Source organism: Salmo trutta, chromosome 15 (assembly GCF_901001165.1).
Source record: "Salmo trutta chromosome 15, fSalTru1.1, whole genome shotgun sequence".
Classification (NCBI taxonomy): domain Eukaryota; kingdom Metazoa; phylum Chordata; class Actinopteri; order Salmoniformes; family Salmonidae; genus Salmo; species Salmo trutta.
In genome coordinates, this window is record NC_042971.1 from 31,352,223 (window position 1) to 31,374,610 (window position 22,388).

Consider the following 22,388-nt stretch of genomic DNA (forward strand, 5'->3'; position numbering starts at 1 on the left):
CACGAAAGACGTGCTGTGTTCCCTCTCCTCTCAAGCAGGAAATTGTTGGCAGAACGTTAGAGCTATTGCCCGCGAGAGTAGCCGGGCCGAGGCTGGCGCGCGGGTTGTGTGCTACGCTGCAGCTTGTGATGAATGAGAGGAACGGCGTTCATTTCAAACAAAATTCAACTCTTAGATCTGTCTCTCCCGCTAGTTTGCACTGGCATTCATTATCTCTCTCTCGCTCTCTCTATAGCTCCTCCCTCCCTCTCCATCTGTCTCTCAAATTCTAGTTTCTTCCTGCACCTGCAAAATGCGAAAAAATGTCATAATAACATTTAATATTTATAACAAAATACGACGTTCTCAACAATATGTAGGCCTAAAGATTATGACCAACTAAACTACATTTTATTAGCTGATAAAATCGTACACTACACATGTTTTACATTGTGTGATTTGTTTAATTCATTAATTAATTAAGCCATGTTGTGTTCTGACTAACCGCAACTAAAGAGATTACTTTGCCTCGCTCTCTAATGCAATTATGCAAATAAACGGGGGCAATTCTCAGTTATTGAATAGGCCAAGCAAGTACCTTATAATTGCATGCGTTGCACATAACCTTTTATGCCCTATTGGTTTACGTAGCAATTTAACATGTAATAAATGAAGGAACATCATAAAGCGATTCATTTGCATAATGAGTTTGACGTTTTATGAAATTATTAATGAGGAGAATTAACTTTGCAGTGATCGGCCAAATATGGGTAAATAATTAGTAGGCATATACGTTTAACTTTTATTCTGGTTATGTTATTGACTTATTTATCAAAATATTATTACTTTTATAAACCTAAGTCTAATAGCCTATATGTATTTTTCCTATCAATAGTCAAGTTCTAAATCTGCCTGAAAAGGATAGGTGTCAAGATTTAATAGAGCAAGAAGACCTGTTAATAGAGAAACAATCCAGATCTTGGATTTATGGGTGAATGGAGGGAGGAGGCAGAGATCTTGGTTTATGTTTGTCACCGAGGGGGCAACTTGAGGGGATTTTATTTGGGGGTGGGGGTTACAGGCTCTTACCCCCTACTCCCCCTTCTCGCTAGTTTTAGTCCATTGTTGTGACTTGCGCTCAGAGTGCAGCGGATCGGGTTAGCAACGAGACGCAGCAGTAGCCTATACCCACAACATTAACAGAGTGGCTAGCTAGCCTAAATGAGATTTAGCTAGTTATTAAATGTACTGGGTTCTGTTGGGACCAACTCATTCATGAACAGACTCTGCGCGAGTGAAGAGCGAACCACGGTGCGCAAAGATTGACCAACATCTGTTCCATTGTTGCCGGGCTGTAGCCGAATAATTATCCACATTTACAAGAGTGATATAAGGGACTCTACGCCTCTTACATTGGAGATCTGTCTGTTTCTATTCGCAACAACCAACACAGATCTCGTTCAGTCTAATCTCAAGAGGAGGGAGAATTAAGCAGCAAGTTTGGCCGAAGTCTCTCCCTATGGATTTAGCACTTTCTGTCTCGTGAGCCCCTGGAAAGAAGGAGACGGGCGCGAGCCTCATTCTGACGCGAGAACACAATCCGGTCGGGGTGAAGTGGACTCTGTTCCCCAGTCTGAAGGATCAGCTCCAGCTCCTTCCCTGCCTGCTCACCGCCGACCTGCTGTCCTTCACCTTCACGTTTTGGTTGTTTTGATGGATTTATAAGTGCATCTCCTAGGGTTCCACCCGGGCGCACACAGAAGAAAATCACCAAAGACAAAAAAAAAAGAAAAGACGATTGGACAGAAACCCAAATGAGGATTTCAATATTGACCTCGATCAAATGGAACTAGGATATTCTGGTGCCTAATCGAACTTTATCAAGGATTGATCATTACGAGCAAAGAACGGAATACAAGGTAAGAGGATTTCCTTGAATCCGCGAGGTAGTAGGCCTATATTATTTTATTTAGTGGTTACAGTCGACAAGTCCACTAAACAATTGCTTTATTGCAAAATGTATTTCAACTTTACACATTGAAGCCTATGAATAACCCCTTTTGCAAAGAGTTCCACGGCTGGTTATGATTTTTCGACAAACATTAATTCAGACAATGTGATTCTGTTAGCCTAATGCATGAGTTTGAATGAAATTCATGATTATAGAGCCTACTTCGGTTGCAATAATGTATCCCCACCAATTTGAGTTTGTGAACATTGAGCGATTGCTGAATGTGGCAGACACTGCCGCATAGTTTTAACATAGTCTCACGGTCGTATCGATTTGATCGACTTTGCGCACACATGACGTGATATTGTTGTGTTTTTCGTCCAATAGCTTATGTGAGAAGCTTTTCCAACCGTACAATATATATATATCAATTCGGCTACAAAGATAGGCCGGCAATACTTGTAACGCGCCATGGGAAAATGGTTGAAGTTATAGGGAATTTCTCACGATGATCATCTAGTTAAAATTTAACAGAACTAGCTGGTTGTTGGAAGGTAACGGAGCAGAAGACATCGTTTGATTTATGACAACAGCATCGTAACATTTTTTTTTTACGGATAGTGTAAATCCTTCACGTGCATGTTTTACTTTCACTTGGTGCTTTTGACATAAACACAGACTAAACACTGGACAACTTTCACTCGTTTATTTCACGCCAAGATTAGTCTACATGGGGCCACATCGAGATACGTCTACCATTTACTTCGCTGAAGATAAACACGCCGTAATTAACTCAACATATAAAAATAATATTTGTGTTTTTTCCAGTTAGGCTAAATGGAGAAATAGTAGAGTTCGTTGATGGATAGCTATTAAACGGTGTGTACCACGGCCAGTGGCGGACTTAGTGATTTGAAGGCAGAGGCCAGTCTGAGGCCCCCCACCCCTCCTGTGTGTGTGCTTTTCAATGGGTTTTTATAGTAAAGACATGTACATTTAACTGTAAAAATCTATTACCTTTTAATGTGCCATGAACACAACCAGTAATGATGTTTTCAACTGATTGTTAAAAAAAAAAAAAAGTAGGTTACCTTCGCTGCACCTTCAGCCAAACTAATTCCAGCATCCAATCAGTGCACTGTGCACCCGCCAACTTTCCTTCAATTCGCAAGTGGCTGAAACTCTGAACATCAGATACACTCCTCGCGTCCTCTCTCCTAATCTCCTTCACAAAACCCATTGGAGAAGGTCAGAGGAGAGGGACCTCTGGTTTTGTCATCCAATGGGTTTTGAGGAGGAGAGAGAATGCGAGGAGTGTGCAACTGAGATGGTTAGAGTGTTGGGCCAGAAACCAAAAGGTTGCTGGATCAAATCCCTGAGCTGACATAGTAAAAATATGTAATTCTGCCCCTGAGCAAGGCAGTTAACCCACTGTTCCCCGGGCGCTGTGGATGTCGATCAAGGCAGCCCCCCACACCTCTCTGATTCAGAGGGGTTGGGTTAAATGCGGAAGACACATTTCAGTTGAAGGCATTCAGTTGTACAACTGACTAGGTATCCCCCTTTCCCTTTTTTTAAATAATGCCCAACTCACAAGGCCCCTTGATGATGTTCTCCTGCCTAATGGTAAGTCCGCCACTGACCATGGCTGCACGCACACGGTCTGCATGGAACACTCCAGGACTGGCGCCTGTGCACAGTTGGCCCGACTCGGTTCAGTTGTCGTCATCTGGACAAATCACGAAGCTCAGTCTTGTTCCTGTTGCCAACTGTGGTCCCCTGTCACGCGATAATAAAAATAAACAACCCCTTCCCATCAAATAACAAATTATTTGTTGTTCTCATAAGAGCAGTCTGCTCTAAAATGATTTGAATACGTCCTCACTAGATTATTTAGTGGGCTCAGGGAAAAATTACACACGTAAGCCTAGGCTTATTTTTCTTTAACCTGTTTTGGCCTGTCTGTTGTGTTGAGTGCGCCTGTGAATTTGCTATTGTTGCTCCCCGATAGCTTCCTGGCAAGTCTCAAGTGTTTTCATAGTAACAGCCCATTATCCAGACAGGCTGTGCACCTTCCATTCCAAACAACAGGCTAGAAAAGCCACATGTTCACAGCTTCTAGTCATTCATGACGCAGGGGACAGTGGACAATGTGCTGTAGGCTAATGACTGGACGGTCAGGACACCTGTTTAATAAGAATACAGAGCCAGTCAAAAATAGTCTCTTTCTATCTCTACCTATTCACAAGGCTATATACCACAAACTATTTCAGTGCTACTTACTGGAATCACATGCTACAATTTGACATAATGACTGACTGATTCTGTGTTGTATTGTCTTTCTAGGTCCAGTTTTTGGGGTGTGTGTTGAGTTTGCCAATGCCCGGAATCGGTGTGTGAGACCAGGGTTGCCCCCTTTATTCTTCACACACACACACACACACACATCTGCAAGATGGTGAATGTCTACACGGCTTGCATCGTCATACACTGTCTGACTGTTGGACTCCTGGCCAAAGCCATCGGGTCAGACGACGGAAAAACAGAAGGTAGGTTGTTCAATATTGCCTAGGATTTGTTGTTCTTATATGTTCTTGTGTGTAATTTCCCCTATACTGATGACTAGTCCAAACCCTCTTGAGAATTATTTGCTGATGGATAACTGGTTGAATTCTCCCTGAGGGAGGTTTCTCAACTTTATCCGTTGCAGTTTCTTAAAATACATCTCTCAAATGTATCTCTATAGTACACAGCTTCAAATTTCAAGTGAGGTTGCTCAGTTCTGCTCAGACAAGTAATAAAATAAACCACCAACAAAAGCTTTCAAAATAAATAAATGAATCCTTCCGTCAAGGCTCCATTTAATTCACTGAAAGATCTCATTGAGGAAGGAGAAAAATGCCCGTAGCTGTAGAGTACAGGAACCCTTTGATTCATCAGGCTGGTCTCTCTATAGGCAGAGCAGCGAGCCATGGGGAAGGTAAGATCCAGTCGAATTCAAGGTGACAGGAAGGAGGAAGGTTGTAATCATTTTTCGGGGGTGAGGAGAAAAAACAATCTCCCAGTGCTTTTGGTGCTGTAAACCATGCTACTCGATCCCTCCAAGACCCTGAGGCTCGGAAGTGTAAATCTGTCTGGCCCGTCGCCAGCCGAGAGAGCCGAGGGTGGAGGGGAGGAAGGAGAGGAGGAGGAGAGGATATTGGGGGGGGGCTTCCATTGATGTTTTACAAATACACGCCTGTCTTTGTTTATTACCTGCCACAGCCATCCATTCATCTCTAAGTATTGTTATGATGTGTGCAGATTGGCTACAGGCTTGGCAAATTGCAGCCCTCCAGGTTTACAGGAGTTGGGGTTTCTTTTAAGACCCTATACTGATCACTATCAGGGAAGGAGGAAGCCCTGCTCTAGTCTAGGGCTAATTCAAACACTTTAGTCCATGTTTTTATAACACATTATTCAAATCAAATTGTATTTGTCACATGCGCGGAATACAACAGGTGTCTGTGAAATGCTTACTGACAAGCCCTTAATCAACAATGCGGTTTAAAGAAAATAAAAGTTAAGAAAAGATTTATGAAAAAAACGTAAGTAAAAAAAGTAACAGAATAAAATAACAATAACGAGGCTATATACAGGGGATACCGGTACCGAGTCAATGTGCGGGGGTACAGGTTAGTCGAGGTAATTGAGGTAATAAGTACATGTAGGTAGAGGTAAAGTGACCATGCATATATAATAAACTGTGAGTAGCAGCAGTAAAGCAAAATGAGTGGCGGGGATGATAGCAAATACTTTGGCTAGCCGTTTGATTAATTGTTCAGCAGTCTTATGGCTTGGGGGTAGAAGCTGTTAAGGAGCCTTTTAGACCTAGACTTGGCGCTCCGGTACAGCTTGCCGTGCGGTAGCAGAGAGAACAGTCTGTGACTTGGGTGACTGGAGTCTTTGACACCTTTTTGGGCCTTCCTCTGTCCCCGCCTAGTATAGAGGTCCTAGATGGCAGGAAGCCTGGCCCCAGTAATGTACTGGGCCGTACGCACTACCCTCTGTAGCGCCTTATGGTCAGATGCCGAGCAGTTACCATACCAGGTGGTGATGCAACCAGTCAGGATGCTCTAGATAGTGCAGCTGTAGAACTTTTTGAGGATCTGGGGACCCATGCCAAATCTTTTCAGTATCCTGAGGGGGAATAGGTTTTGTCGTGCCCTCTTCATGACTGTCTTGGTGTGTTTGGACCATGATAGTTTGTTGGTGATGTGGACACCAAGGAACTTGAAGCTCTCAACCCGCTCCACTACAGCCATGTTGATGTGAATGGGGGCGTGTTCGGGCCTCCTTTTCATGTAGTCCACGATCAGCTCCTTTGTCTTGCTCATGTTGAGGGAGAGGCTGTTGTCCTGGCACCACACTGCCAGGTCTCAGACCTCCTCCCTATAGGCTGTCTCATCAAAATCAAATCAAATCAAATTTATTTATATAGCCCTTCGTACATCAGCTGAAATCTCAAAGTGCTGTACAGAAACCCAGCCTAAAACCCCAAACAGCAAGCAATGCATGTGAAAGAAGCACGGTGGCTGGGAAAAGCTCCCTAGGAAAAACTCCTGAGAAAGGCCAAAAACCTAGGAAGAAACCTAGAGAGGAACCAGGCTATGAGGGGTGGCCAGTCCTCTTCTGGCTGTGCCGGGTGGATATTATAACAGAACATGGTCAAGATGTTAAAATGTTCGTAAATGACCAGCATGGTCAAATAATAATAATCATAGTAATTGTCGAGGATGCAACAAGCACGTCCGGTGAAACAGGTCAGGGTTCCGTAACCGCAGGCAGAACAGTTGAAACTGGAGCAGCAGCATGGCCAGGTGGACTGGGGACAGCAAGGAGTCATCATGCCAGGTAGTCCTGAGGCATGGTCCTAGGGCTCAGGTCCTCCGAGAGAAAGAAAGAAAGAGAGAAGAGAGAATTAGAGAGAGCATATTTACATTCACACAGGACACCGGATAAGACAAGAGAATACTCCAGATGTAACAGACTGACCCTAGCCCCCCGACACATAAACTACTGCAGCATAAATACTGGAGGCTGAGACAGGAGGGATCAGAAGACACTGTGGCCCCATCCGATGATAACCCCGGACAGGGCCAAACAGGCAGGATATAACCCCACCCACTTTGCCAAAGCACAGCCCCCACACCACTAGAGGGATATCTACAACCACCAACTTACCGTCCGAAGACAAGGCCGAGTATAGCCCACAAAGATCTCCGCCACGGCACAACCCAAGGGGGGGGCGCCAACCCAGACAGGAAGACCACGTCAGTGGCTCAACCTACTCAAGTGACGCACCCCTCCCATGGACGGCATGGAAGAACACCAGTAAGTCAGTGACTCAGCCCCTGTAAAAGGGTTAGAGGCAGAGAATCCCAGTGGGAAGAGGGGAACCGACAAGGCAGAGACAGCCTTGTCGGAGATCAGGCCTATCACCGTTGTGTCGTCAGCAAACTAATTGGTGGCGTTGGAGTCGTGCTTGGACATGCAGTCATGGGTGAACAGGGAGTACAGGAGGGGACAAAGCACCCACCCCTGAGGGGCCCCCGTGTTGAGGATCAGCATGGCAGATGTGTTGTTGCCTAGCCTTATCACCTGGGGGCGGCCCGTCAGGAAGTCCAGGATCCAGTTGCAGAGGGAGGTGAGCTTTGTGGGCACTATGGTGTTGAACACTGAGCAGCATCTGTGGATCTGGTGGGGCGGTATTCGAATTGGAGTGGGTCTAGGGTTTCCGGAATGATGGTGTTGATGTGAGTCATGACCAGCCTTTCAAAGCACTTCATGGCTACAGACGTGAGTGCTATGGGTGGTAGTCATTTAGGTTGGTTACTCTAGCATTCTTGGGCACAGGGATTAGGGTGATCAGCTTGAAACATGTAGGTATTAAAGACTTGGTCAGGGAGAGGTTGAAAATGTTAGTGAAGACACTTGCCAGTTGGTCCGCGCATGCTCTGAGTACACATCCTGGCTGTTTAGAAGCGCAATCTCCACCATAAATTCCAAGGATTTATACAGGATTTACCCCAGTTGCTCAAAGGACCTGCTCTCACTTGGGGCCAAAGCCAGACCACTGGTCCTTTTCAGCCTTAATTTACATAACAATGGCTAACTGTGAACTTGAACACTTTCTCACAAAGCAACTGTTTTGACTATGCAAAGGTTGTTGATTCTGCGCTTCACAAGTGCTCACTATCATCCCTAGCTATGGAAACACAATTTACCTAGGGGTGTACTCACTAGTGTAACACTGGTGTTACAGTTGAAAAGCAGCATCATTAGTAAGGTGAACCCAGGTAGTTTTTCAATGTGCCTGTTTCTTAAGAGGGCCTACCCATGACTCCATGGACAAGCTGACTCCCGCAGTGGAGAAGTGGTGAAGGTCCCGGGTCCCTGCCTCGGGGCCCACAATGCAGCACTAAGTCTCTGCCAGAAGACATTTGACTCATTGGTAATAATTCAGCATGGCAACACCACCCAGGAACGTTCCAGTTACCAACCAGGAAAATAAAAAAGAGAGAGAACGAGAGAGTGAGAGAACAGAGGTAGCCATTATGAACTCTGGCTGCAGGATGAAGTTGGTGATATTTTTTTTCTCCGAGGAGTGAAATGTATGCCACACACATAGGTCTGGAGCACAGGCGTCAGTGTGCTAACGCAGAACAGTGCTGCTCACACTCAAGCTGACAGTGATTTAGTGAGGAATTCATCCCCTCCAGATATGACATACAGTAGATCAAATGAATTGGCATCGAGGATGCTTTGCATTTTAAGTAGTCAATCTTTTATATATATTTCCACTATGTGGTAGGAATAATACTGTAAAATTGTGAAAATTATAATAATGGCCTTTTAGTGTAAGAGCTGTTTGAAATGATTGCTTGCAATTTCAGCCTGTTTTGGTGGGATGGAGTTTTGGCCTGTCTGGTGACATCACCAGGCGGTAAATCAGCTAATAGATCAATAAGAAAGAGAGTTCCAATCCTCTCTGCCAATAACAGCTAGTTTTACGTTTTCCCTTCCCCACTCAGACCACTCCCAGACACTCCAAGCAACATTCTTGCTTGAGAAATTTCCCTTTGCTAAGAAGCAATTTTTGTTTCTTTTTGACCATTTTAATTGAAAACAATCACAGTAAGGTACTTAATTGTTACCCAGAAATTATTTGATATTGAGATTTTTTTGCATTGGCTCTTTAACCACTGGGCTAGCCTAATGTGTTGTAAGCCATGTGACTACAATAGTATCGCTCACTCTTCTACACAGTCAGTATATTATTGACAATATTTCGTTATGGCAGTTGGTTCTCAGCATATCCTTTGTGGTGAATGGATACTAATGTAGAAGACTTACGTTGCAAAATGTGTCACCCAGAACAGAAACAAAGCGTAGCGTACCATGGATTCACCCCTAAAGGAACTCTAGTCATGAAAGAGAAGAGTGCATGTGACGGTCAAACGCTCCCCTGCCGGTCAAGTCACACCAGTGAAATGTTTTGTGTTTTGTTTTTTGTTGTGTTTGCCCCTTCGACACAGGGTGAATATTCACACTCAGCTGTGAGTTCAAATGAAGGCCACGGGCAGCTCACAGTCCTCACAAGTTCATTAGCATGGTTCTGTTTGCTTGGTGGGGAATGTTGCCTTTCCAAGCTTAACAGAAAGCAGCACTTTTAAAGTTGCCACATCTTTTTGCACTGCACTGCAAAGTAAAGTCACAATGTGGGATGGGATGGTAAGCTATTGGCTAGATGGGTCAATCACGTAGTCAAATGAATGGGAGCTTTTCATTGGACAGGGAGCATATAAGGTACTTATTACAGTGTAATACAGCTGTAATAAAATGTTTAGCAAATTTGAGTTTGAATTCACCCTAGCTCTCACCTGTGTATTCCTACTCCGCCTGCCTCGCGTGAAGCAGTTACAGCGAGCAGCTCATGAAGCAGCGGGAACAGATTGCCTTTTGCTTACTGAGGTGGCTACAGGAAGCAATCAGACAGAAAATTGGCCTGGAATTGCACTTTTAAGCGGTGTGACTGAGGGGGCACCCAGTATATGGCTGAGGCCAGTGGAGCCCTTATTGTGACACATTAGCCCCCAGTTTATCAGTGCGCTCTATCACCCACCAACCAACCAGTCTACATTCAAACTCAGGCACGTGGGGAAATGCGAGAAACACATACTTTTCCCGACGTGTTTAGATGTAAACTGAGACTGTAGTTTACTTTTTTAGTTTGTATTTTTTACAATCCCTCTCTCTCTTCTTCTCTCGGTACAGATTTGACGGTGTCTCGGCCGCTCATCTTGCCTGGTTACCCTGAGAACGCTACGGCGGTTGTGGGGGGACAGGTGAAGCTGCTGTGTAAGGTCCACCGGCCGGCCATCACCAAGGTCCAGTGGCTAAAAAGAGACGAAGAGCGCCTGGGAGCCGAGGGCCAGCCACATCTCAGAGCTCTGGAGGCCCTACAGAGCAACATCTCCAACGTGAACACTCTGTCTCTGAGCAACGTGTCTCTGGAGGATGCTGGAGAGTACATCTGTATGGCTGAGGCCACCACACACGCTGGACTACAGCTACAGTCCATGCAGTCTGCCTGGCTACAGGTTCTACCAGGTAAACACTTCTTGCTAGACTTTGTTCGTCAGGCTATTGGATGCTTCCCACATAGAATTAGGAATTTAATAGAATCTCTGTTTTTTTGTCAATTATGTCTTGATAGTAATTGATTACTAACAACAGTAACTAGTTGGAAGTCAATGTATATTAATCTCATGCCTTGTCCCTGTAGGGACCCTGCTCTCTCGTTACCTGGACCAGAGTACGGCCATTGAAGTCCCAGCAGGTACTTGCCATTGAACTGCCTCTATCCCAGTGGAGTAAAGAGAACAGAGAGGAGTATGAGTGAGGATGACAGGGGCCATCTGTGTTACTGAGAGGCTGTTTGGTGGGCTGGAATGGGCTCTCTCTCCGAGCCTGCTTCTTAGACCGCCACTGAACCATTGCCACCCCATCGATTTGTTTCTGAAGGCCAATCCGCTGTCACGCTACAACATGTTCATTAGCTACATTCTTTTTCTCTTTTCTCTTTTCTTTGTTCTTGTAGCTAGCTTGCTCTCACTCCCATAGTGATCCATGCTAAACAAAACAAGGAGCAGAGAGAGGTGGAGAGAGGCCTCCCAGTTGCCATGACAACCCCTTTTTGTGTGTGTGTCTGGCGGGTCAGGGGATAATGGGGGCGAGAGTTGAAAGGTCATAGTTGAAGGGATGGCCACTCTTGAGAACAAGATGTGGCCACCGATTGGCCTGTGTGTGTGTGTACGTGTGTGTCCCCCGAGTACTCACACGTTTGTTTTTGTCTCTTTGTTATCCCTGCAGATGTCCTGGAGGACCTTAGTGAGGACACCACTGAGCACCTGCTCCTGGAACCGGGTGATGTCCTCAAGCTGCGCTGTGACACCAATCGGCCGGGGGGCGTGTACTGGTACAAGGAGGGGACCCGGGTGCTGCACACCGCCCGCATCCAGATCCGCGGGGGCGTTATGGAGATCACGGACGTGACGTACGAGGATTCTGGGGTGTACGTATGTGTCCTCCGCGGGACCAAGGAGCCCCTGAGGAACTTCACCATCACTGTAGCAGGTGAGATCTAGATTTAGAAGACAGAATAAGTCTCAGCCTTAGAGGTAGGATGATATGTCCAATGAAGTTCTAGGTTATATGTATGCACCTCTATGGTCTTAGTCTCTATGGCCTCCTGAATGATCCGTTTTAAAAACAGTTATTAACTCTTTCCATATCTTTATGCTTCTCAGACTTACTGGGCTCCGGTGATGATGATGAGGACAACGGTCTAGAAGACACGTCAGCTGAGATTGAGAATGATCAGGTCTACTTCACAAGAGGTCCCTACTGGACCCACACCCAGCGCATGGAGAAGAAGCTGTACGCAGTGCCGGCAGGGAACACGGTCAAGTTCCGCTGCCCAGCCATGGGCAGCCCTCTGCCCTCCATCCGCTGGCTGAGGAACGGACGTGAGTTCAGGGGAGAGCACCGCATCGGAGGCATCAAGGTGAGACAGTGACCAACCTGGGAGCAAAGACAGTAGGAGAGTGGTTAGGGTGGGGATGAGATGGAGGGTGAAAAAGGGTGGGGAAGAGGAGGGAGGGGGAGAAAGGGAGAGGAAGAGGAGGGAGGGGGAGAAAAACAGTGGTTGCTGTTTTGTTTACTAGCATATAACTGCCACATACTTTGTTCTCAACCCTGGTCTCAATAGGGAAGTGACACACTGTGACTCTGTTTACACTGGATCCATCAAAGACAAGTTACCATAGAGACAGACAAGCACTTCCAAAGCACAAGCCAGTATAACTTGTATCCATAGGAATGATCCAACACACAACGTACAGACAACCCATTTCTAACGTGTCTGTTTTGTCCGTTTATAGTTGAGACACCAGCACTGGAGCCTGGTGATGGAGAGTGTGGTGCCTTCAGACCGTGGGAACTACACCTGTCTGGTGGAGAACAAATACGGCTCTATTGTACACAGCTACCTTCTGGACGTACTGGGTAGGAACACTCACTCATCCACCTCACAACGAAAACCTCACTTTACCTACCCAACACATTCTGCTGTTTGCTCATCTGACATTCAACTCCAAAAGCTGGGAGGGATAGTATGGGTAACGAGCAAAATAAATTCCCTCCACCATTCTCTAATTCAACCACATTCCGTCAAACTTGTAACACCAGCCCTTTCCGTCTCTCTCTTCATAATGACTGAAAGAAAAGTTGGCATGAACTCATTATAAAGTCTGTACATTTAGTCAAAGCTCCAGGGTGTGTTCAATACTGTAAGGTATTGTTTCCCCCCTCCTACACTCACTACCACCCCACTCTAGACATCTAGACACAGGCCGTCTCCCCGCGGAGCCACTGCCGGCCCATGATACTTAGCATGTCAGGCCTGATTACCGTCACCTCCCGATGCTCCCCCCACTCTACCTCAGTAGCGTCTCGCTAGACACAGAGAAACACAGAGGCTCCACAGCTCACCTCAGACAGAAGGAGGACAGCCGGTGGAGAGAGGAGAGAGGGAGCGGACGGCCAGGCTCCCCAACCAATTTTCCCCTTGACCTGTGACTGGCCAGTTTCTGCGGCTCGGCAGTCCAGTGTGGGGTCAACTGCTGTCTCCAGAAGCATGCAAGGGGGAAAGAGCTTGCACACACTGAACGGAGAAAGAGTAGCGACGCAGCGACTTAAAAGCTGGCCTGGCTAGAAAATAAAGTTGCTAATGAAACCAATTAGTGAGACTGATTGAGTCTGGCTGGTGTTGGTTGTGAGAAACAATGCCTGCTTATCTGTCCTTTCCCCTTTGGTGCTGCTGTGCTGCGGTCAGTCAAATTAACACTGGTCGTTACCACTGGCCTTTCTCTCCATGCCAGCGAAACACAGCATTTAGGAAACAAATAAGACCGATCTGGAGATAACCTTGTTTCATCTGAATCTAAAATATACTGTTATTTTATATGAGTATTTACTTCAATGGTTAAGTTATTCCAGGCATTCCAGAGTACTTCTGGTAGTTTAGAGACAGCGATGTGCTCCGTTGAACAGAGGAATCTCCCTCTCGCTGTCCCCCACGGCTGAACTTTGAACTCTTCCCTCGGGCAAGGGGAATCCTCATGGCCCTCTGGAGTCTAACACTCTCTCTCTATTTCTCCCTCCCTCTGTCTGTTTTCAGAGCGCTCCCCACACAGGCCTATCCTGCAGGCTGGTCTGCCAGCCAACACTACAGCGGTGGTGGGCACTGATGTCCAGTTCTTCTGTAAGGTCTACAGCGATGCCCAGCCCCACATCCAGTGGCTGAAACACATTGAGAGGAACGGCAGCCGCTACGGCCCCGATGGGACTCCCTACGTTCAGATACTGAAGACAGGCAGCCTAAACATGTCGGAGGTGGAAGTTCTCTACCTGACTAAGGTGACCATGGAGGATGCTGGAGAGTACACCTGTCTGGCTGGAAACTCCATCGGCTTCTCCCACCAGTCTGCCTGGCTCACCGTCATCTCGGGTTTGTTTATCCTTCAAACTACAGTATGGCAACATATGGCCAAAGTAAGGAGTTTAGAAGAATTCAGAATAAATTGTCACTTGTGCTTTGGGCCAAGTATAGTCACCTTACCAAAGGTATTTTTTAGGGCTGTCAGAGTTAATCAGTTAACTTTTTGTAATTTTTGTGCACAATTTTTTTTATTGTGATTAATTGCATTGTCGGAAAGTGTTCAAAATACACTGAAAACATACAAAATACATAATATATACAGCTAAAAACAACAATTTGATGTCAAAACAAGTTGACTTTGAGGTTAAAAAAAGTGTGCTTTATCAATTGACCAGATTTTGCGACCCGTTATTTTGGACAAAATCAAGACGTCAATATTCTTGTAATGCTTTTTTAATAAAAATCTTAAATTACAGCTCAATTAGAGAAAATTCTGAATTTACGATTAATCGTGATTAATCACAGCCAATACTGCAATTAACTAATTAAATAATATGTTGTTTGACAGCCCTAGTCTTTTAGCATCGAGTTCAGAAGAAATGGTCACTTGAGTCCGTCTCAAACCCATCCTTTTATTTCCTTCTCATTGTCTTCTTCTCATAGAGGAGGACGTGGCTGACGAGGTGGACCTAATGGAGACCAAGTACACTGACATCATTATCTACGCGTCTGGCTTCCTGGCTCTGGTTATGGCCATCGTTATCGTGGTGCTGTGTCGTATGCAGGTAAACCCCAGCAGAGAACCCTTCGATGTCCTCCCTGTCCAGAAACTCTCCAAGTTCCCCCTCCGCAGACAGTACTCTGTGGAGTCTAACTCGTCAGGGAAGTCCAGTGCGTCTCTGATGAGAGTGGCCCGCCTGTCTTCCAGCTGCTCCCCTATGCTGGCCGGAGTCATGGAGTTTGAACTGCCCTACGACCCCGACTGGGAGTTTCCCAGGGAGAAGTAAGTCCTGTTTGACTTTCTGGTTTGTTAGGGGTTTTGGTTTAGGTACTTACTGGTTATTGAGTCAGTCATTGAGTTCCTCCATCTTGAATATGTGTTTTGGTTTCTGTTGAGTTCCATATATCTTCACTGTACTGACCATCATTGTCCTTCCTGTCTCCAGTCTGACGTTAGGGAAGCCACTGGGCGAGGGTTGTTTCGGCCAAGTGGTCAGAGCTGAGGCCTATGGGCTCAACAAGGACCATCAGGAGAACATCTCCACTGTGGCCGTCAAGATGCTGAAAGGTACGAACTAGGAACCATCTTCTTAGGAAAGACTGGACAATGACTGGTATTTATTGTTGACTCTATTTCCAGATCCACTACATGACCAAAAGTATACTCGTCTAACATCTCATTCCAAAATGATGGGCATTAATATGGAGTTGGTCCCCCTTCGCTGCTATAACAGCCTCCACTCTTCTGGGAAGGCTTTCCACTAGATGTTGGAACATTGCTGTGGGGACTTGCTTCCATTCAGCCACGAGCGTTAGAGAGGTCGGCCACTGATGTTGGGAAATTAGGCCTAGCTCTCAGTCAGTGTTCCAATTCATCCCAAAAGTGTTTGATGGGGTTGAGGTCAGGGCTCTGTGCAGGCCAGTCAAGTTATTCCACACCAATCTCGACAAACCATTTCTGTATGGACCTCGCTTTGTGAACGGGGTCATTGTCATGCTGAAACAGGAAAGGGCCTTCCCCAAACTGTTGCCTCAAAGTTGGAAGTACATAATCGTCTAGAATGTCATTGTATGCTGTAGCGCTAAGATTTCCCTTCACTGTAACTAAGGGGCCTAGCCCGAACCATGAAAAACAGTCCCAGACCATTATTCCTCCTCCACCAAACTTTAGAGTTAGCACTATACATTGGGGCAGGTAGCGTTCTCCTGCATCCACCAAAGCCAGATTCGTCCATCGAACTGCCAGATGGTGAAGTGTGATTCATCACTCCAGAGAACACGTTTCCACTGCTCCAGAGTCCAAAGGCGACAACCTTTACACCACTCCGGCCAATGCTTGGCATTGCGCATGGTGATCTTAGGCTTGTGTGCGGCTGCTCGGCCATGAAAACCCATTTCATGAATCTCCTGGCGAATAGTTATTGTGCTGACATTGTTTCCAGAGGCAGTTTGGAACTCGGTAATGAGTGTTGCAACCAAGGACAGACGATTTTTATGCGATAAGCGCTTCAGCACTTTGGCGGTGTTGTTCTGTGAGCTTGCTCCTAGACATTTCCACTTCACAATAACACTTTGACCGGGGCAGCTCTAGCAGGGCAGGCATTTGACAAACTAACTAGTTGGAAAGGTGGCATCCTATGACGGTGCCATGTTGAAAGCTCTTCAGTAAGGTCATTCTACTGACAATGTTTGTCTATGGAGATTGCATGGCCATGTGCTCGATTTTATACACCTGTCAGCAACAGGTGTGGCCGAAATAGCCGAATCCACTAATTTGAAGTGGTGACCACATTGTATATAAAGTATATGTTCCTAAGACTTCAAATGTGTGTCCCTCTCATTCCCCAGATGATGCCACAGACAAAGACCTGTCAGATCTCATATCTGAGATGGAGCTGATGAAGGTGATGGACAAGCACAAGAACATCATTAACCTCCTGGGGGTGTGCACAGAAGATGGTGAGTTCAAGACACAAGTTCACAACCAAAAGTCAAAAGCTACTATCTCACTGTTGCTCCTCACTCATTCGACTCTAGCCCTACTCAGTGACCTTGTCATTAATGGTGGTCCCATGCCTCCAGGTGTCCATAGGGAGGATGGAGTCGATCACTAACTTTCTCCCCTCCCCTATCAGGTCCTCTGTACGTGCTGGTGGAGTATGCGTCTAAAGGCAGCCTCAGGGAGTACCTGCGGGCCCGCCGGCCCCCTGGCATGGACTACACCTTTGATGTGACCAAAGTGCCCGAGGAGCAGCTCACCTTCAAAGACCTGCTGTCCTGTGCCTACCAGGTGGCACGTGGCATGGAGTACCTGGCATCCAAAAGGGTGAGTACTATGTCTTAAAGGGGTTTGGTTAGCTTATATGTCCATCTCAATATGGATTATTAGGTTTAAAATCTGTATGTGGCCTTCTATAGAATGACTTTGGCCTGAAGGGGTTTAGACAACAAGCAAGAGCAAGTGACATCCCCCCTCCTTCCTTCCTTACCACCTACCCCCCAACACACCATTCCTCATTCACTAGCCTGGTCTCTCTTATCAACACATCCCTTTGTATGACACACCATCCTGGCATTCCACAGTGGAGTGGTGGTTGAGCCCTGTTTACCCCTCCAGTCCCCCATCCCTCTGTCCTGCCTGCCTGCCGCAGTGGGCTTTGTCCTTTTTAGCACAGCCATAAATCTGTTAGCAAACAGGCGCAGAGCTGCGTCTGTGCCCCGGCATGGGGTTTCTGTCTCTGTGGCCTGCTAAGAATGCAGCAGTCTGAAACTACCCCACCATTATGGAGCCCCCGGAAAACCAGGGCTTTCTCATTTCCACCAATCCCCAAATACCACGTCTATTTGAAATTAAAACCAGAATAAACTTAATGACATCCATTCAAGTCCAGCAAACAGTGGTTGTTTTTCAACAAAACCTCGAGATCTATATAAAGTTGATTTAATTTGGTGCGTTTGGTTAAAATTGGACGCTGCGTGTTGACTTAAGACCAGGTCTTTTCATTTTAGAAACTCACAGCGAATCATTTCTATGTCAATACTATCTGGTTTTACATGACTGCAAAAACAGAAAACCACAATGTAGACATGGTCATGTAATTACAATATTCTAAATTGTAGAGTAACATTTCATAAACATTTAACATAAAACTCAAAACTGCGTATATCTTTATGTTCCCTGACTTAACCCTGGTTTCTCCTCTCTCTCTCTCTACAGTGCATCCACAGAGACCTTGCTGCCAGAAACGTCCTCGTCACGGAAGACAACGTCATGAAAATCGCAGACTTTGGCCTTGCTAGAGGAGTGCACCAAATTGACTACTACAAGAAAACCACCAACGTGAGTTATCTTATCCTGCTATACCCCTCACTGGTTCTGTGGCACCTTGTTCCTCTCCTAAATCGAGACAAGTGCCCGTTCCAGGGCTGCGCTGTTGTGTGTCATCTTGTTGGCCAACTTTCAGAACAGTCCCTGTTGGTACATGGAGACACAGCAGACTGTCTGCTCTCTGTCTAGTGTCCCCCAGTCGGCTTGTGCCTGTTTCAGCTTTAATGCTCTTAACCTTTTACTGCAGTGGGCTAAATCAGCGTCACACAGAGTGATTCTTGACAGTCTTAAACAAATCTGCTTTGAAACAAAAGTATACACCTCACACACCTGGTTATGGGCTTAAAGAAGAAGACACCTGTACCATGTCACATATAGAGTTGAAATGTATTACATTTTGAGTTTGCATCCCAATATATTACACTATACATATATCACAGAAGACTGAAATATAACAAAACGGTTGACATAGAAACACTTGAAAAAGCGGACGAGGAAGGGAAGAGGGGAGTGGGCGAAAGAGAGGAGGAACGGGGGAGTCGGGGAATGATGTATAGACGACTGGATGAAGGGCTCTGGCAACGTGGCAACCGACTGACTCACTGACTGTCCACCACTCACTAACGTTGTTCTGTTTTGCAGGGACGTCTGCCAGTGAAGTGGATGGCACCAGAGGCCTTGTTCGACCGAGTCTACACACACCAGAGTGACGTGTGGTCGTTTGGGGTGCTGATGTGGGAGATCTTTACCTTGGGGGGCTCGCCCTACCCCGGTATCCCCGTGGAGGAGCTCTTCAAGCTGCTGAAAGAAGGCCACCGCATGGACAAACCCTCCAACTGCACACACGAGCTGTGAGTAGACACGCAAGTGCACACCTAAACGTATCAAACACCACAACCAACACAGCCTTCTCACCTAAGCTCACAACTTTTAAGTTGGACATTGACATTTATTACAGTGTGTTTCAGAAGCTTTTTTTTTGTCCCTCTCCTGTGTTACATTTGCATGTTTGTAAATGTGAAAATACTGTGGAGGTGTGTAAATACCCTGGTGCTAACTAGCCCTCTCTGTCTATGTGTACAGCTACATGAAGATGAGGGAGTGCTGGCATGCCGTGCCCACACAACGACCCACCTTCAAACAGCTGGTGGAGGAGCTGGACAGAGTGCTGCTGTCTATCTCTGACGAGGTGGGTGTCTGGGACCCCTGCTTACACACACACACACACACACACACACACACACACACACACACACACACACACACACACACACACACACACACACACACACACACACACACACACACAATCTGCTCGCCAGATGTCCTGTTCCAACATACTGTTCCAGCTATAGTTTAGCTTATTACTTTAAGACACCCTGTAGTTTGTACACAGCACACAGTCTCAGATAAAATGTCAACCTTACTATGCATCACACAACACAAACGTCAAGCTTAAAAATACAATGTAATAAATTACACAAATGCAAAGGATTACCAAACTGAACAGTTTCTCTCCTGCTTCTTTTTCTTAGTACCTGGACCTGTCAACACCTTTCGAACAGTACTCCCCATCGTGCGAGGACACTTCCAGCTCTTGCTCCTCGGACAATGACTCTGTCTTTACCCACGATGCCCTGTCCACCGACCCCTGTCTGTTGGGTTACCACGACGTGAATTCTCGGATTGACCTGAAAACGGCACTGCGGTAGACAGCAGCTCCAATGCGAGTCCTCTGTCTCAAAGGGCATTACATGGAGAAGTTTACCTTGGGAAACGACCATGTTGCATGAAAAGTGGTACTTGGACTGTCTGCTCTGGCACTGTGCCCAACAACAGTATCTCAAACCTTGGCACTACAGAACCCCGGTCATCTGAAATGGCTGCCTCTTATCAGGTTTGGTGTTTTACAGTAAAAGGACTCTCTTTTGTTTGGGTCTCTATAGAGAGGATGGACAATGGTCATCTTGTACTCAAACTCATCTGAGCTAGCATCCGAACAGTATCCAAACTGGGCTTTTAAAACAGAAAAAGAAGTTTTAACATAAAATATTTATTTTGATATGGAAAAAAACAGAGAAGCTGATTGTTAAATATAAATCTCTCTATATATAAGATTATTTTACATTTTGCTATTTAAAATTGTCTTAAATCTCAGGATCTCTTGTGTTAAAAAGTTGCTGTAGAGGCAGCAAAGTGCCTGATTTTTTTTTCTTCCTGTGAATATATTAAAATATAAAAATGTTTTATGTACATATCATAAAAAATACAATTACCTTTTATAAATTATTCTAAATGATACAAAAATGAAGGTCTTCAACTGAGGTGAAGAAAGAAATAATGTATTCAAGCGTTTTAACGGCCAAAATGTCCTCGCGATTCTCCTTCCATTTCATCAAAACCCCTTTAGTCCTCTGTTTGTACGCTGCTCTGGCCTTTGTATTGCATCCAGGCCAATCGCCAAAGCCCTCAGAACCCCCAATCCCTTATGCCTTCAATTGTTGCAAACATAAACTAACTATAAGAACAGTATGGTCTGGGGGTCTGGGCCCTGAAAGAGAAGAATACAATTAAACACAGGACACTGTGGGGGGACAGGGGGAGCAGCCCAGCTTCTACTGTCAGTGCTGTATGAAAAGGACTGGACCTGAAGGTCTGAATGTGAAAAGCCCAGTGTGATTGATTTTGAATCCTCCTCTTTTGTTTCCCCTGTAACCCTTTAACCAGGCCCAGTGTGTCTGTAGAGGTACAGGCTGAGGCTGGGCCTGGACAATAGGGTCTTTGACAGTCCTGATGGGTGTGACTGTGGGGACACTGTGGGGACAGGGATGGTGGGGAGATCCGGGGGGTAGCCTCAGCCCGTCAGCACCTCAGCCTGGGCCTGTGTGCAAATGAAGACTCCCTTATTATGATAATGCTTGGCTCCCAGTGATACCAATCTTTATTCTGCTACCATCTTTTAATATACATATGCTAATTCTTATGCTTTGTTACAATTGGGGAGAATACTCAAAATGTCCTCCAGGGAATGCAAAGGGTTCACCTCAAATCATATTGTTAAGCCTCTAATGTTGTTGTTTCAACAACGCTTCAAAATCGAACTGCCTCGATCGTTTTTCGTTCAGATGACTCACAAGCATTTGTATTAAAATGGTGGTGTTGTGGGTTGAAAGCAAAGCATAATGCACATACAGTAACAAGCAATTCAGGTACCAGGGCAGTGGGACTGGCTACCTTTTTGTGTACAATGATATCCTTACCGTTGAGGTGTGAGATTTATTTGGTGGGTCATTTTTTGGAAAACGAAACATTTAGCTCAAAAATCGTTTTTTTCTACTCGAAAGCAGCATGACCTCCAACTAAGAACCAAACCATGAGCTACAGAACAGCCTCTATGAATTTAACTTAGCCCTTCAGCATTGAGAGTTGTATCACAAAGATCTTCAGTATGGTTGTTTTGATTCCCATACTACACAACGTCAGGATCAACTGCATGACATTCCATTTATGTACGCCCAATACAATTGTAACAATCACAATGTTCTTTAATAAAAATTCATCAAGATCATTATTTTAGAAATATGTAATTTATTTGTTTATTGTTTTGTTTTTATATGAAATAAAGTATAATTTAAAAGATCCACTTTGTCCTTTGCCATATGTCATTCTTTTAGAAAGAGAAATGAAGAGACAGGATGCACAGAAAGAGAAACAAAGAAAGACAGCAGCTGAAGACAGAGAAAGGGAAAGAGAGAAAATGAGAGAGGGAGACAAGAGAAAAAGATGAGGGTTAGGGGTTAAGAGGTAGGGGTAGAGTGCACTAGTGATCACAGAGACCCAGTTCCTTTTAATTAGCATTCTCAGCCCCAGCACACGGCTGGCTTATCTCTCATGTGAGTCATTCCAACTCAAAAAGCACAAGAAAAAGGATTTCAACACCCACAATCTCAGATTGTTCTGAAATTGTTTGTGTAGTTAGACCAGATAACATTAGCATTACTGAAACATTATTTTGTTGAAATATAATTTGATCTGAAATTAAGCTAATTGATTGCACCCAAACTGGCCATTTTAATTGATAGGATTCATATAATCTTCAATTAATATAGTACCTAACATCCGATTTAAATAATATTTATTCCAAACAATGAGTAAGACATTGATGATGTCTTACTCATCAAAAGCCACTCACGGACATTATACAGTATCAGTTCTCTATGTCTGACAAGTAGTATGGAGATGCTGCTTGGAGTATTGCTTCTTCATCTTTTGCAATGTTCTCCCTGTGAATTTGGTGATGTTTTTTTCCCCTGTACAGAGACATTAGCTATTAAAGTCGCTTGAATTATTTACCATAAATTAGTGTG

At 45.3% G+C, this 22,388-nt stretch overlaps 1 protein-coding gene across 1 annotated transcript; it reads left to right on the forward strand.

Annotated features, from left to right (window-relative positions):
• The first annotated feature begins 1,123 nt into the window (after nt 1-1,123).
• On the forward strand, nt 1,124-21,660 carry LOC115148813 (fibroblast growth factor receptor 4). The gene is made up of 16 exons (XM_029691062.1): nt 1,124-1,898; nt 4,277-4,479; nt 10,247-10,582; nt 10,758-10,811; nt 11,345-11,608; nt 11,782-12,038; nt 12,415-12,538; nt 13,713-14,042; nt 14,637-14,976; nt 15,140-15,261; nt 16,542-16,652; nt 16,829-17,019; nt 17,911-18,033; nt 18,664-18,872; nt 19,105-19,210; nt 19,557-21,660. The coding sequence occupies exons 2-16, from the start codon at nt 4,386-4,388 to the stop codon at nt 19,731-19,733; spliced, it is 2,838 nt and encodes a 945-aa protein (XP_029546922.1). The 5' UTR covers nt 1,124-1,898; nt 4,277-4,385; the 3' UTR covers nt 19,734-21,660.
• The last annotated feature ends 728 nt before the right edge of the window (nt 21,661-22,388 follow it).

Excerpts from the sequence above, each read along its gene's own strand:
- LOC115148813 (XM_029691062.1), top strand. The coding sequence starts at position 4,386 with ATGGTGAATGTCTACACGGCTTGCATCGTCATACACTGTCTGACTGTT. Across the intron at positions 15,262-16,541 it reads GGCCGTCAAGATGCTGAAAG|ATGATGCCACAGACAAAGAC; the intron begins GTACGAACTAGG and ends CTCATTCCCCAG. Across the intron at positions 19,211-19,556 it reads TGCTGTCTATCTCTGACGAG|TACCTGGACCTGTCAACACC; the intron begins GTGGGTGTCTGG and ends TCTTTTTCTTAG.